General features: G+C 38.5%; 1 protein-coding gene and 1 pseudogene across 1 annotated transcript; both read right to left on the bottom strand.

Moving 5' to 3' along the window:
* Positions 1 to 7,693: 7,693 nt before the first annotated feature.
* On the bottom strand, positions 7,694 to 8,659 carry LOC124506291 (olfactory receptor 52N2). The gene has a single exon (XM_047072326.1). It carries the CDS (start codon positions 8,657 to 8,659, stop codon positions 7,694 to 7,696), a length of 966 nt encoding a protein of 321 aa, XP_046928282.1.
* A 6,367-nt stretch (positions 8,660 to 15,026) lies between these two features.
* LOC124505967 (olfactory receptor 52N2-like) lies at positions 15,027 to 15,987 on the bottom strand (annotated as a pseudogene).
* Positions 15,988 to 17,314: the final 1,327 nt, after the last annotated feature.

Here is a 17,314-nt window from a genome sequence, read left to right as displayed (position 1 = left end):
TAGGGATAAGGAGGCTCTAACTTATAAAGGGAGACCCATAAGACTAGTGGCAGACCTATCTACTGAAACTCGGCAGGCCAGAAAGGAATAGCAGGAAATCTTCAGTGTGATGAACAGAAAAATATGCAGCCAAGAATCCTTTATCCAGCAAGTCTGTCATGCAGAAAAGGAGAGATAAAGGTCTTCCCAAACAAACAAAAACTGAAGGAATTCATCAACCACTAAACCGGCCATACAAGAGATACTAAGGGGGACTCTGTGAGCAAAATGTTGTAAGGACCAGAAAGTACCAGAGACATCATTACAAGCATGAAACCTACAGACATCACAATGACTCTAAACCCATATCTTTCAATAACAACACTGAGTGGAATGGACTAAATGCTCCAACCAAAAGACATAGGGTATCAGAATGGATAAAAAAACAAGACCCATCTATTTTCTGTCTTCAAGAGACTCAATTTGGACCTGAGGACACCTTCAGATTGAAAGTGAGGGGATGGAGAACTATCTATCATGCTACTGGAAGTCAAAAGAAAGCTGGAGTAGCCATACTTATATCAGACAAACTAGAATTTAAATTAAAGGCTGTAACAAGAGATGAAGAAGGGCATTATATAATAATTACAGAGTCTATCCATCAGGAAGAGCTAACAATTATAAATGTCTATGCGCCGAATACGGGAGCCCCAAAATATGTAAAACAATTAACCACAAACATAAACAACCTTATTAATAAGAGTGTGGTAGTTGCAGGGGACTTTGATACTCAATTTACAACAATGGATAGATCATCTAGACACAGGATCAATAAAGAAACAAGGGCCCTGAATGATACATTGGATCAGATGGACTTGACAGATATATTTAGAAGTCTGCATCCCAAAGCGACAGAATATACTTTCTTCTCGAGTGCACATGGAACATTCTCCAGCATAGACCACATACTGGGTCACAAAACAGCCCTTAATAAATATAAAGTAATTGAGATCATGCCATGCTCACAATGCTATGAAATTTGAAATGAACCATAGGAAAAAGACCTATGCTTTTTCAGACCACAGTGCTATGAAATTTGAAATGAACCGTAGGAAAAAGTCTGGAAAACCTTCAAAAGATGGAGGTTAAAGAATGAAAGAGGGGCGCCTGGGTGGCGCAGTCGGTTAAGCGTCCGACTTCAGCCAGGTCACGATCTCGCGGTCCGTGAGTTCGAGCCCCGCGTCAGGCTCTGGGCTGATGGCTCGGAGCCTGGAGCCTGTTTCCGATTCTGTGTCTCCCTCTCTCTCTGCCCCTCCCCCGTTCATGCTCTGTCTCTCTCTGTCCCAAAAATAAATAAACGTTGAAAAAAAAATTAAAAAAAAAAAAAGAATGAAAGAATGAATGGGTCAATGGGGGCAATTAGAGAAGAAATTAAAAAATATATGGAAACAAATGAAAATGAAAATACAACAATCCAAACGCTTTGGGATGCAGCAAAGGCAGCCCTGAGAGGAAAATACATTGCAGTCCAGGCCTATCTCAAGAAACAAGAAAAATCCCAAATACAAAATCTAACAGCACCCCTAAAGGAAATAGAAGCAGAGCAGCAAAGACACCCCAAACCCAGCAGAAGAAGAGAAATAATAAAGATCAGAGCAGAAATAAACAATAGGGAATCTAAAAAAACTATAGAGCAGATCAATGAAACCAAGAGTTGTTTTTTTTTTTGAAAAAATAAACAAAATTGGCAAACTTCTAGCCAGGCTTCTCACAAAGACAGGGAGATGACCCAAATAGATAAAATCATGAATGAAAATGGAATGATTACAACCAATCCCTCAGAAATACAAGCAATTATCAGGGAATTCTATGAAAAATTATATGCCAACAAACTGGACAACCTGGAAGAAATGGACAAATTCCTAAGCACCCACACACTTCCAAAACTCAAACAGGAAGATAGAAAATTTGAACAGACCATAACCAGTGAAGAAATTGAATCAGTTATCAAAAATCTCCCAACAAATAAGAGTCCAGGACCAGATGGCTTCCCAGGGGAATTCTACCAGACATGTAAAGTGGAGATTAATACCTATCCTTCTCAAGCTGTTCCAAAAACTAGAAAGGGAAGGAGAACTTCCAGACTCATTCTATGAAGCCAGCATTACTTAGATTCCTAAACCAGACAGAGACCCAGCAAAAAAAGAGAACTACAGGCCAATATCCCTGATGAATATGGATGCAAAAATTCTCAACAAGATACTAGCAAATCAAAATCAACAGCATATAAAAAGAATTATTCACCATGATCAAGTGGGATTCATTCCTGGGCTGCAGAGCTGGTTCAACATTTGCAAATCAATCAACATGATACATCACATTAATAACAGAAAAGAAAAGAACCATATGACCTGTCAATCGCTGCAGAAAAAGCATTTGACAAAATTCACCATCCTTTCTTAATAAAAACCCTCAAGAAAGTCTGGATAGAAGGAACATACTTAAACATCATAAAAGCCATTTATGAAAAGCCGACAGCTAATATCATCCTCAATGGGGAAAAACTGAGAGCTTTCCCCGTGAGATCAGGAACACGACAGGGATGTCTACTCTCACCGCTGTTGTTTAACATAGTGTTGGAAGTGCTAGCATCAGCAGACAACAAAAGGAAGTCAAGGGCATCAAAATTACCAAAGATGAAGTCAAGCTTTCACTTTTTGCAGATGACGTGATATTATACATGGAAAACCAGAAAAGTCTGCTAGAACTGATACATGAATTCAGCAAAGTCGCAGGATACAGAATTAATGTACAGAAATTAGTTGCGTTAGTGTATTCTTATACACTAATAATGAAGCAACAGAAAGACAAATAGAGAAACTGATCCCATTCACAATTGCACCAAGAATCATAAAATACCTAGGAATAAACGTAACCAAAGATGTACAAGATCAGTATATGAAAACTACAGAAAGCTTATGAAGGAAATTGAAGAAGATACAAAGAAATGGAAAAACATTCCATGCTCATGGGTTGGAAGAATAAATATTGTTAAAATGTCAATACTACCCAAATCTATCTACACATTCAATGCAATCCCAATCAAAATTGCACCAGCATTATTCTCGAAGCTAGAACAAGCAATCCTAAAATGCGTATGGAACCACAAAAGGCCCCGAATAGCCACAGTAATCTTGAAGAAGAAGACCAAAGTGGGAGGCATCACAATCCCAGAATTTAGCCTCTAACTAAAAACAAAGCTGTAATCATCAAGACAGCATGGTTTTGGCACAAAAACAGATACATAGACAATGGAATAGAATAGAGACTCCAGAATTAGACCCACAAAAGTATGGCCAACTAATCTTTGACAAAGCAGGAAAGAATAGCCAATGGACAAAAGACAGTCTCTTTAACAAATGGTGCTGGGAGAACTGGACAGCAACATGCACAAGGATGAAACTAGACCACTTTCTTACACCATTCACAAAAATAAACTCAAAATGGATAAAGGACCTGAATGTGAGACAGGAAAACATCAAAACCCTAGAGGAGAAAGCAGGAAAAAAACCTCTCTGATCTCAGCCGCAGCAATTTCTTATTTGACACATCCCTAAAGGCAAGGGAATTAAAAGCAAAAATGAACTATTGGGACTTCATCAAGATAAAAAGTTTCTGCACAGCAAAGGAAACAATCAAGAAAACTAAAGGGCAACCGACAGAATAGGAAAAGATATTTGCAAATGACATATCAGACAAAGGGCTAGTATCCAAAATCTATAGAGAACTCACCAAACTCCACACCCAAAAAACAAATAATCGAGTGAAGTAATGAGCAGAAGACATGAATAGACACTTCTCTAAAGAAGACATCCAGATGGCCAATAGGCACATGAAAAGATGTTCAGCATCACTCCTCATCAGGGAAATACAAATCAAAACCACACTGAGATATCACCTCATGCCAGTCAGAGTGGCTAAAATGAACAAATCAGGAGACTATAGATGCTGGCGAGGATGTGGAGAAACGGGAACCCTCTTGCACTGTTGGTGGGAATGCACACTGATGCAGCCGCTCTGGAAAACAGTGTGGAGGTTCCTCAAAAAATTAAAAATAGATCTACCCTATGACCCAGCTGTAGCACTGCTAGGAATTTACCCAAGGGATACAGGAGTGCTGATGCATAGGGGCACTTGTACCCCAATGTTTATAGCTGCACTTTCAACAATAGCCAAATTATGGGAAGAGCCTAAATGTCCATCAACTGATGAATACATGAAGAAATTGTGGTTTATATACACAATGGAATAGTATGTGGCAATGAGAATGAAATATGGCCTTTTGTAGCAACGTGGATGGAACTGGAGAGTGTTATGCTAAGTGAAATAAGCCATACAGAAAAAGACAGATACCATATGTTTCACTCTTATGTGGATGCTGAGAAACTTAACAGAAGACCATGGGGGAGGGAATGGAAGAAAAAAAAAGTTAGAGAGGGAGGGAGTCAAAACATAAGGGACTCTTAAAAACTGAGAACAAACTGAGGGTTGATGGGGAGTGGGAGGGAGGGGAGGATGGGTGATGGGCATTGAGGAGGGCACCTGTTGGGATGAGCCCTGGGTGTTGTATGGAAACCAATTTGACAATAAATTTCATATTTAAAAATAAATAAATAAAAATTTTTAAAAAATGTATCTTAAAATAGAACTACCACTAAAAAAATGAGAGCAAGGTAAAGAAAATCATGAGTACTAGGCAACACTTGCAAATATGGTCTTCAGGTCATCTTTGATTTGGTCCCATTGGAACAAGGAATTGATATTTACATTCATGGTGGGAGCAAGTCCAGAAGTTTCCATGTGAGGTATTTACTTGCAAAAATTTGTCCTCAGGCTCTTTGTAGCAGGCATCTGTCAGAGTGAACCAGAAAAGAGGCAATAATAATGTTTGCTCATGACACTGTCCTGTGAGGCACCTTGAAGAATCTGATGTCGGGCCTCTGTATTTTAGTATGTCATTTTGTCCAAAAAAATATAAAATAAATCATTTGAGGTAGTGCAGGGTCATCACGGGACTTTTCACCATCCCAGTCATAAAGAGTGAGCCACAAACCCTTAAGTTTTTGATCTCTTGGAGAAACCACACAGTACATTATAGACATTACAATCAAAGACTCTGAAACCAAATGGCCTGAGTTTAAATCCATGCTCTGTCTCTTACTGGGTATGTGGCTTTCATTTAGTCATTTAACCTCTCTGTGCCTCAGATTGTTTATCTGTAAACTGGGCATAAAACAGCATCATTCTGATAGTTGTTTTTAGGATCAAATACGTATACAATTCTTGGAAAAGTACGTGGAAAATAAATTCTGGGTATGTTTCTTGCTGTTCTTACTATTTTCTTGAAAGCCATTTTTCTGTGGGGTCAAGCTGTCAACCCTTTGACAGAAAGTAACTCAGGAGGAATACATAAGGAATCTTCCCTTGGCTGGAATGACTCAAATGCTGGGAAGCTCTTGTGGGGTGCTGAAGAAGTGAGTAGAAATTGAGAAATGGACTTTCTAGGAATGAGAGAAGAACTTTGGAGAAGGAAGAAAGAGAGCAAGACAGGCTTAAGAGGCAGAGGTTATGTTGGAGATCTGAGGAGTCCAGGCAAGTGACAAATGAGGCTGTAACTGCTTTCAGGTCAAGGGCAATTCTAAGAACTTAGTATCTCTCAAAGTTGAAGAACAGCGGCTGGCCTACTGAGGTCATGCTGAAACTCATAGGGCACTTCCGGGTGGTGCCTCCATCTGCCTTTCCAACCCAGTCTTTTGCTCCTCCTCCTTTCTTGTTTATCTCCCGTCACCGTGAAACATCTCTAGGCTCAGAATGGCGATGATTGTTTAGCCTCACTATTTTGCATTTTTAAAAATAATAATCCCCATCCACTCTTTCTTTTAAAATACTTACACACATATCAAGACTCAGCTCATCTAGTGCCTTCTCTGTAAAATCTTTACCTACCATCCCTAATGGCCGTTGATAAGCACTTAATTTTCATGAATTTTGTAATAATGTTTTTGTACAATGACCTTGTTACCATTTTAAAATAATAATTCAACTGCATTTTATGTCTTCTACTAGACTAGAAATGCATTAGTGTTCTTGTATTCATTTATATTTTTCGGTGCATAACATGGAGTCAGTCACATAGAAGGTATCCAGAAAACCTTGTTGGCTGATTTTGATGACATGTTTGGGAGATAAAATAAAATTGATTTTCTACTGCCTATATAATTGGAAAGATTTCTCCTCAAATTACGATGTTCAGAAGGAATCAGAGTTGAAACACATAGGTTATAATAATAACAACAATCTCAGTATAACTTAAGTAGTTAGTATATATTAGAAATTATACTAAAGTTTTGTTTTTGTTTTTTGTTTTTTACATTAGAGCATTTAACCAGACAGATAAATGTTTGTGGTATGTTTTTCCCCCAATCAATAAAAAGTATAGAAGCTGAAATTTAGAGAGATTAAAATAGCCTGTTAAAGTCTAATGACTAGAAATTAGGACACAAGATTTAAATTTTGGGACTATCTGAATACAAAATTCATGTTGCCCCCAACCCTTCCCTACCAACTTTTCTTCTTTCCATACTGCATAAATTTTTATCACACCTCTTCTTTCTTTCACTTACGATTCCTCTTGTGCATCCTTGGCCAGAGCCTAGCTTCTGAGCACCCTGAGGCAAGGGGTGGTCTCATCTTCATGAAAACTAAGGTATGACAAATAATATGACCTAAATAAGTTTCCCAAAAAATTAATGAATTAGTGAATAAATTATAACACATACTAGCAATTAATTCATTGCTTTTGTCTGTTTCGCTGAAAGATCAAAATTATATATCATAAGCACATCCTAACTGGAGGTTGAACTGTTGAAATGGGGGAAAAAATAACTCCTAGACATGTCTTGAATAAAATATAGGGTATTTTTAAAAAATCATTTATCCAGGGGTGCCTGGGATTCAGTCAGTTAAGTGTCCGACTTTGGCTCAGGTCATGATCTCACAGTCTGTGAGTTTGAGCCCCGCATCGGGCTCTGTGCTGACAGCTCAGAGCCTGGAGCCTGTTTCAGATCCTGTGTTTCCCTCTCTCTCTGACCCTCCCCTGTTTGTGCCCTGTCTCTCTATGTCTCAAAAATAAATAAACGTTAAAAAATTTTTAAATCATTTATCCAATAATTAAAATTGGATTTACCCAATTTTAGATGAGAGAAAACATCTAAATCCAGCTTGTCTTTAAAATACTGGAGGATATTGCAACACTGGGCCTATTACCCATGGCAATAACATGCTTGATTTGTGTAAATTAGTTCTTTACAGAGAGCACATCCTTGCTCCCCATCACTCCCCATAGCCTCCGCTTCTCTCACACAATAGAACTTTGACACCAGATCTGCATCAGTCATCTTACTACCTGCCAGTTCTCACTAGACATATGAGTCTGTAAACCCTATGTAAAACATAAAACTTGTAAAGAATGGGTATATAATTTTTTATTCTGCATTCTCTTCCTTGACAGAACTTTACAGGAGAAATATTCCATAGTATATATTTGCAAAGCCTTCAGAGAATCTACGTATTAGAGGGACTCATGTGTTTAATACCATTTTAGTCACTTTTTTTAATCCCCCCCCCCCACTAAACAATATGTCTATTTTCCAATTCATTTGTCTTGAGTAAAGACAACCTTGTCTCCAAGTAAAAACTTGAACACACCTTCTCGGATCTGCTTGGTCTTGACTCCATAAACAATAGGGTTCATTGTAGGAGGTAGGAGCAGGTAAAGGTTGGCTACAATGATGTGAATGTGGTGGGGGATATTGTGTCCTCCAAAACGGTGGGCAAAAAAAGTGAAAAAAGCTGGAACATAAGTGATCACAATGGCACATATGTGGGATGTACAGGTGCTAAAGGCTTTGTGACGAGCATCTGCAGATGACAGGCTCACTACTGCTCTCAATATCATAGTGTAAGACACAGAAATACAGCAGATGTCAAACACACCAATAAGGAGAGCAACCATCAGACCATAGACAGCATTGACCTTGAAATTGCCACAGGACACCTTGGCCACAGACATATGATCACAGTAGGTATGGGGAATGAAGTTGCCCCGGCAATAGGGCAGACGCTTGGTGAGGAAAGTGAATGGGATAATGAGCAGCACACCCCTCAGGAAGGTGGCAAGACCGGTCTTGGCGATGACAGGGTTGGTGAGGATGATGGAATAACGTAAGGGGTAGCAGATGGCCACATAGCGGTCCAGGGCCATGAGCATGAGCACCCCAGACTCCATCCCAGTCAGCATGTGGACGAAAAACATCTGAGCCAGGCAGGCATCAAAGTCAATCTCCTTGAGGTTGAACCAGAATATGCACAGCATATTGGGTACAGTGGTGGTGCACAGGGTGACATCTGTGAAGGAGAGCAGGGCCAGGAAGTAGTACATGGGCCGGTGCAGGGCATCCTCATGGCTGATTAGGTAGATGAGCCCGCAGTTCCCCACGACAGCGATGACGTACATGAAGCAGAATGGCAGGGAGATCCAGGTGTGTGCAGCTTCCAGCCCAGGAATCCCATTCAAGATAAAGAATCCCGGGGTCAGGCTGGAGCTGTTTTCCCCACACATGACTGTGGAGAAGAGGAGAGCATTTTATGCTCTTTGTCAGCATTTGCTTTCTGCATAGGAGAGAGAGAGGTGGGCTTAGAAACCACATAAGAGGGAGTAGTTCAGGTAATAATATTCACAAATGCCATGAACCTTGTCATGGTAGCAGCTTGTTATTTTTTTCCTCTACTCTAGCAAGACAGTCTTTGAACGGTGGTGTCTAAAAATAACTAAACAGTACTACTTGGAGTCTCATTGAATATTTTGTCTAAGTATCTACCCTCACTTTCTAAAGTTCCAGCACACCTCTTATATTCCTCCACATTCTGTGAACTGGACCATAATTGTCTTCCAATATGCCACTTTTATTCTCTCCTCTCAGATTCTTTCTGAGTCTTGTCACTATGATCATGTGAGTATGTTTCGAGGATCACCCTAATCCGACTAGTTCTTATCAACAGGACTTTTGTCCTGCCTTGAAGATTATGAAGAAAGCTAATAATCCAGGTAAAGTCTTCCCATAATGTTCCCTATAACGTGCTTAAGGGAACACATTTTAGATACTCAATAAAAATATATGTGAACAAATGATTGTTTGAATTAGTAAGAACTTAGTATCTGATATCAATATCATGCTTTTTTACACAATGAAATTTCAAAGGAAGTTCTTGAGAAGAACAAAAGTACTTCTGCTTCTAAATCATTAGCAAGTTTTATGGAATTTTTGTAAAAATTTTACTAAAGTGATGAATTCAATCAGATACCCCCAACTTCATAAATGGCTTCTCTGCTTTTCCGCATTTTCTTAAATTAGTTTCCAAGCCACATTTACTACAAGCTTTATATTTAGGAAGCCCTTGAAGTTCTAAGGATTACTAATTGTCTATAATGCTTAATGTAAATAATATTTCTTTTATTATAACTGGACAGTTTATCAGTAAGAAAGATAATATCATATTTTTGGATTGCTAATACTTGCAAAGAAAATAGAACTGAGTGATGGTTCAAGGAATTTACAGATTCAGGGATGTTTGAGGAAAGTTGTAGGTACCAAATGGTCAACTATTTCTCTCCATTGAAAAAATAAAATGGTCCTTAAGCTCTGGGTGGGCACCTTTCCATGCAGCAAATCAATGCCGAACAATCCCCCATCCAGCAGGGCTGTGTAGAAACTTGCAATACGATGACATGTAGCACATGGCTCTAAAGACACAAGGCATAGATTCCTGTTACCTAAATCATCTGGAAATCACTCTTGTGTCCACTCGTATTGGCCAGGGTACATAGAAGTCACCACGGAAAGAGTATACAAAAGAATACAAGGTTCACTGGCTCATGGTCTTTGGCTCCTAAGGTGATTGCTTCTCATGTAAATAAACTCTTCTTGTGAGAGAGTTCTCCCAGACCTCTCCAGAAATGTCCCCCCATGGAGGAACCAGCATTTCATTGCCCTAGACCAGAGAAATGTAAAGATTACAATCTCCCATGTCCGCTGTCTTTTATGTGAACACCACAATAAAATGAGTGGGTGACTGGAAAGTAAGAGTCCAGCAGAAGCCACACAGGAAGAAAGAGACTCATTACCCCTACAGAAGTGAAAGGGAAAGAGAAATTCACTGCCCCTTGCTAATGTCTATTTTTAAAACTGTCTGCATATTCTAGGCCATTGTGTTCTTAGCCATCAATGTTGTTACCTTTCCTAAAATAACCATTTGTGAAAATTCCCCAAACTCACCTCAGTGTTAGGCACAATTCTATTCATGGCTGAGAATACTTAGGAGTTCTTCAAAATCTGGGATGACATCTTCTTACATAGGATTTTTGTTTCCCTGGAGAATCTCCAGTGAGATGTCCCAGGTAGACTGAGGCTCCAGAATTAGATGTCTCAGAGGGATTCTCATTGAAAGAGAATAAACTTCTGGCCTGGTGGTAACAGAGGTATATTTAGAAGCTTCTGAGTAGAAAAGGGAACAACAAAAACAAAACGCATTAAAGTTAATGCCTTTTCCCAAGTGAGAAATGTGACCACCAAATGTGGTGATGAACATCAATAACTTTTTTTTTCCCCTCAGAGCACTTGTGTGGTGCAGTGGGTTAAATGTCAGCCTCTTGATTTCTGCTGAGGTTATGATCTCCCGGTTCATGAGTTGGAGCCCCACATCGGGCCACGCTGACAAAGTGGAGCCTGCTTGGGATTCTCCCCCTCTCTTTCTACCCCTCCCCTGCTCAAGTTTGCTTGCTCTCTCTCTCTCTCTCAAAAGACACAAATAAACTTAAAACCTGTTTTTCTCTTATTACTAAAGAAATACGTCCTTTATGTAGAAACTCTGGAAAACACAGAAAAGTATTAAAAAGTTAGAAAATCACTTGTAAATCCAAATACAGAGGAATAACCACCCTAAAAAGTTTTCTATACCTCAGGAGTGCCTGGCTGGCTCGATTGGTAGATCATGCTACTCTGGATCTCGGGGTTGTGAGTTTGAACCCCACCTTGGATATAGAGATTACTCAAAAATAAAATCTTACAAAAATAAAAAGTTTTGTGTACTTCATTTACTCATTTTATAGTTATTATGTGTAATATTCAATAACTATATACTTGTAAGATAACAATTAATACAGATGTTAGTCTAAATGAAGTGCCTATACTTGTAGTAATAAGACGTGGAGAATATTGCACCCCTCCTCCAAATCTGTCCTTTTCCTTTCCTTAAAATCATCGCTGCTTGTTCTTTTGCATTGTACCATGTCTTCCTGTACAATATTCAGAGTGTGATCAGCTCTCCTCCTTTCCCTTCTATTCCGCCCCTTCTCTCTCTCTCCTTTGTCCCTCTGGACTGTCCTCTTTTATGACCCCCAAACTCCTGGCTTTAACTGCAACCAGAGTTCTTATCACTACAACAGGTTGCAGTACTTCACTTTTGAAAACTATACTTAGGCAAATGCCCCCCTCCGCATCTACAATTTTTCTTCTCTGCACAATCAGCACCACTTAGTGCACATTAGCCTACTGCCCTCTATGCCCTATTGCGATTTAGAAGTTTATGGTATGTTGCAGTACGTGAAGATGGCATTGGGCTGGATAAAAATATCTTTGCATTGATAATTTATCTACCCAACTGGTAGATAGACGTGAATAATTATCTAGTTTCTACACATATTTATTGCTTCACAGGAACCAGGGGAAACCCCAGGCCAATATCAAACCTCTTTTCTGTTGACTGGAATGCCTCTGACTCCTTATCTAAAATGTAGAAATGTTGAATTCAAAATTCTCACGTATAATCATCTCACAAAATAATTGAGTCAATCTTGTGCAGTCTTTCATTTTTCAGATTTTCTGTAAAACTTCTTTGAAAATAGGTTTTTTTTTTTAAATGTTTCTTTATTTTTGAGAGAATGCGAGAGACAGTGTAAGCAGCGGAGGGACAGACAGAGGGAGACACAGAATCCAAAGTGGGCTCCAGGCTCTGAGCTGTCAGCCCAGAGCCTGAATAGGGGCTCGAATTCACAAATCATGAGATCATGACCTGAGCCAAAGTCGGACGCTTAATCGACTGAGCCATTCAGGTGCCCTGAAAATAGTTTAAGTTATTTGAAAATACAAGCAGTGTCTTTGATATTTTTCTTTTCAAGGAAAAGCAAATTTGTTATTCATTGATACTAAGAGAACTCAGGGAAAGGGTGAGATAAGATTCCAAGCATATTTTGGCTTAATTTTGCCAGTTCAATAAAAGAGAAACACAACTTGTGCTTAGTAGACACTTGTGGAGGGGTCCTGTGGAATGCTCGCTGTTTGGGTCCTCCATCTTTAAGGTTTGTTTTGTTGTTCCATTGTCTGAATCTCTGTACGTCTGCATATATGAGCAGTCTGAATGGCGGGCCAAATGGTTCTGGAGATGCTTCAGGAACAGGATAATTTCACTATGCAAGGTGACATGTCACCTTGTCATTTCTTTCCATTTCCTTCCTTTTGGGAATATTACCGTCTATTAGTTTGAAAAGAATTTTGATTGAATTAAATTGAAGTCTAAGTGTGAGTACTCTATACCTGATACCTTGTTTCTGGAGCTAATCAAACTATGTGAGGTTGATGTGGGGGTGTGGGGCCTCTCCAGGCACATTGAGCTGTGCTCACAACTTGGACCTGGGCAGGACCTTGGGCAGGAGATGGAATTTGAAATGAAGTGTCTTCCACAATTTTTTGCTGTCTTTTCCTCTCCTGTACTTTAATCCTCTCTCTCTCTCTCTCTTTCTCTCCCTCTCTCTCTCTCCCTCCTTGCCTCCCTCCCTCCCTCCCATGAATACTGTATAGAACTTCCTTCCATCATGATCTACCTTATAATTTAAAAATCTCAACTATTCTGGACTGCTGGTTCTAGTTCAGTTGTGATTCTTTGTTTTCAGAGGTATACTGCTGTTGTTATTTTCCTTAACCCTTTCCTTAACCCTTCCTTAACACTTAATTTCCATTAATTTAATGGCATAAAATTAATTGGGGATTGTTACTCATGTGCCTCAGATAAATGTTATTTTTTTACATTTTATTTCTCCACATTTGTAACTTTGTGTTCAAGTTTTGCTTTGCTGCTATTGCAACAAATAGCACCCCCACACTCTCACCCCAAAACATAGGCCTAGTAACATGATTGCATTTAAATTTTAGTCTTCATCTTCTGAGATTCATCCAGTCCTGCTGTTTGTGTGGCTCATATTCCTCTTCTATATGAGGACAATTATAGCTATCCCATGGTTTTGACTTAAAGTTCAATGAAATACTATACATGAAGCATTATTATAGTACCTGACCCAATATATAATTAAAAAAATTAATGTTTATTTATTTTTTGAGAAAGAGAGACAGAGTGTGAGCAGGGGAGGGGCAGAGAGAGAGAGGGAGACACAGAATCCGAAGCAGACTCCAAGCTGTCAGCACCAAGCCTGGGGCTCGAACTCGTGAACCGTGAGATCATGACCTGAGCCAAAGTCAGATGCTTAACTGACTGAGCCACTCAGGCGACCCCAATATTTAATTTTTTAAATAGCAGTTTAGGAAAAGTATTTTATTTTAGTTGCTTAAATAAAATTCCCCAATGAGTAAAATTTACAAAATCCAAAAACATAATTCCAAGATACAGCAACTTTACTGATTTTAAGTCCACAAGTTACATTACATAGAGGCACTGTTATGTTAGTATTAAATAAAACAAAACAAAACAAAATGGGTTTTTCTTACAAATGTGAAATTACATTGCAAAATACATGATGTGAATAATACATTTTACAATCATTTGACTATATATAATGTAATAAAATATATTCAACATATTTGCAGGTAATATGAATATAATATTTATCAATATAATTAATATTTCCACCTAATTATCTATTTGTGTCCATTCCCTGATCACATTCTATTACTCCAATTACTTCTTGGGTTATGCTCTCATTCTTTTTCACTTTTCACTCAGTCTCACTCTTTCTGAATACTACATTTATCATTCACTTCTGATATTTTTTCTCTGGTATTTCCAGAAATCTAAATAAAATACTCCTTTCTTCAATGTCCCTGATCACTATTTCTCCCCCAGTATTAAAGTCAAATAAAGCAGTCAAGCCCAGACACCCTTGACTGGAAAATTATATAGATTTTCTTTAAGTCTCCTTTCTTCTACTCATGAAGCCTTTACTCAATACCTGCCACATATGTCCATTGTGTTTCTCAAAATTCTACTTGATATCAACTCCAAAGGGTACTTCCCAGATTACGATGAATTCCAATAATCATATTTACTCCGGCTTCATTTGTATGTACATGAATACATAAATAGAAATCCAAATAATTACCCAGGCAGCAGAACATCAGTAATAAATGAGCAGACAAGGAGGAATTTGTTCTCTAAGCTATACAAGTTTCACATAAATATGGCTTAAAAGGGATGGCAGTACCCTTGGAATTCAGCACAAACATTGTAGGCGAGTGTTTCTGGCTTCCCTGCACCTATGTAAACTGTCCATTCTTCTGGAGTCTCTCAGCTATCTGACCGTCTTTGTTCTTTTCTATACACTCCCACAGAGTGCCTTAGACGAAAAGCATTAATCGTCAAAAGTTTACTTCAAATTCTAGATTTTCCATTCTCTGAACTCATTCACCAGGACTAACTAAAGTTTACCTGTGTGGAAAATAATATTTTTTCCTATTGATTTTATTTTTCTTTCAAATTAAAAGTCTCAGATTAAAAGTTTTGTGATTATTTCATAAATATTATAGCAGAATATTGACAGGTAGTTTCTCCTGACATCATGGTTGTGAATTCTGCATCTATTCATTTCCTCCAGAATGTTTTTCTTTACCCTAACACTAAATGCAGAATTTTATAACATAGACTTAGCTCATACTCATATTATCTTTCTCTGTAAAAAATAATTTGATCACTCCTTCACGAATCTGCTTGGTCTTCATTTCAGAGACAATTGGATTCAAAGTGGGAGGCAGCAACATGTAGAGGTTGGCTATGAAAATATGAACATGGTGAGGTATGGAGCGTCCCCCAAAGCGGTGAGTGAAGAAGTTAAAGAAGGCTGGGACATAGGTGATAACAATAGCACCTATGTGTGATGTGCAGGTGCTAAAGACTTTGTGGCAAGCATCTGCAGATGACAGATTTACTACAGCACAGATAATCAGAGTGTAAGACATGCAGGTACAGAAAATATCAAATCCTGCAATCAATATGACAGCTACTAGACCATAGATAGCATCAATCTTGATGTTGCCACAGGTTAATTTAGCCAATGACATGTGGTCACAGTAGGTGTGGTGGATGAGGTTTCCCCTGCAGAAGGGGAAATGTGTGATCAGGAAAGTAAATGGGATTGTGAGCAACACACTTCTACTGCAGGTGGCAAACCCAACCTAGGTAATCGCAGTGTTGGTAAGGATGGTAGAATAGTGCAGAGGATAGCAAATAGCCACATAGCAGTCCAAGGCCATAAGCATGAGCACACCACACTCCATACTGGTCAGCATGTGGATGAAAAACACGTGCACAAGGCAGGCATTAAAGTCGATCCCTTTGAGATTGAACCAAAAGATACATAACATTAGGGACACGCAAAGTACATGCATTAGCATCTGTAGGGGACAGCAAGGACAGGAAGTAGTACATGGGCCGATGCAGGACCTCCTTGTGGCTAATGAGGTGGATGAGCCCACAGGTCCCAAGGACAGCAATGATGTACATGATGCAGAATGTCAGGGAGATCCAGGTGTGTGCAGCTTCCAGTTTAGGAATCCCATTGAGAATGAAGTATCTTGGTGTCAGCCTGGAGCTGTTGACTCCATACATGATAGTCAATTGCAAAGCATGTTACTTTCTATACCAATAAAAATGTCCTATACAAGAAGATGGTAGTGACATTAATTTCATTCTGAGACAAAAGATGAACAAGCATTTTGCACAATATAAATAAAATTTAGGAGAAAAATAATCTTTTTGTACACTGTTATTTGATACTACTGAGGTACTCCTGGGCCTCTTAATGAATCAAAAGGACACTAACATAGTGCATACGTTATAGCAGAGACCTGATCTCCCTTGATTTTATTCTGTAAAGGCTGTCTTTGTGCACATGCTCATATTCTAAGCTGTTCACTAGTGCTTGTTTCTGCTCCCTTGACCAATTTCCAATTTATCGTTCTGGTTTAAACAACACTGGTTCTCTTGACTTCTCACATAATCTCCTTCTTCCAAGAAGACCTTGAAGATGTGTTTACTGGATTATAATCAATTAAATCATATGAGCCCTTGTTACATACAGGTAAAATGTGTCTACTTATTACACACAGGTATGATAGGGCTAAGTATGATCTAGACTTTGCAAGTCTACAACTTTCAAGTTTGGATTTTCCAAGTCAAAATAATCAGACATGATTTCAAGGGTCAAAAATTACATAATAGGTTATGACTTACAAATGATGGCCACAGTCATTTTGCACTATATATCTGGCTGTTTCTTGCTGGTAAACGTGAAAGATTTTACTACTTGCATTTAACCAATGACATTGTTAAGTTCTGTGTAATCCTCACAATTTCTCTTGCTTCTCCCAAATTTCCATGTAGATAACCATGCTATATAAATATTCATAATTTTTTAGTTCCCTTTAGTATATTATGTTTAGCCTCAAATAACTCTGAAGATTATACTGGACAGGGTGAAAGGTTTTTTAAATAATTTGTTTGTTTTTGAAAACAGTTAGCTTTCTACCTTTCTTTTATGTCTGGGAAGTTGTTTTAACCTGAAAGTTTTTTGATTGAAATTATAACTTTGGGTCTCTTTCTTTCTGTTTTGCTTTTGAGAAAACTCCTCTTTATCTTATATTTTTAAAAGTTTTTCATTAGTTGTTGTTTGCAACTTGACTTATTCATTTTTCCTGCAGCAGTATATTGTATATTTCATTGCATTTACAAAAACTAATTTATATATTCCTTTATTATATTTCAGTTTACCCCCTAAACAGTCTTTCCAAAGTTCTAATATTCATTGTCCATATTTCTCTCTCTCCATTGTGTGTGGTTGGGGGGGCGGGGTAGAAAAGAGAGAGAAATTTACCCTAAGGTTGTTTCTATATAAGTGGCTGGTTTGTGTGTTTTCACCCATTACCTTTTTTTTTTT

Source organism: Lynx rufus, unplaced genomic scaffold (assembly GCF_022079265.1).
Source record: "Lynx rufus isolate CCGP_SWC_20201006 ecotype Redwood Valley unplaced genomic scaffold, mLynRuf1.p SCAF_9, whole genome shotgun sequence".
NCBI classification, from domain to species: domain Eukaryota; kingdom Metazoa; phylum Chordata; class Mammalia; order Carnivora; family Felidae; genus Lynx; species Lynx rufus.
Note: the sequence above shows the minus strand (reverse complement) of the source record. Positions and strands in the feature narration are given on the sequence as shown.

Bases quoted from the DNA above. Each gene is read 5' to 3' on its own strand.
- LOC124506291 (XM_047072326.1), bottom strand. From the start codon at position 8,659: ATGTGTGGGGAAAACAGCTCCAGCCTGACCCCGGGATTCTTTATCTTG.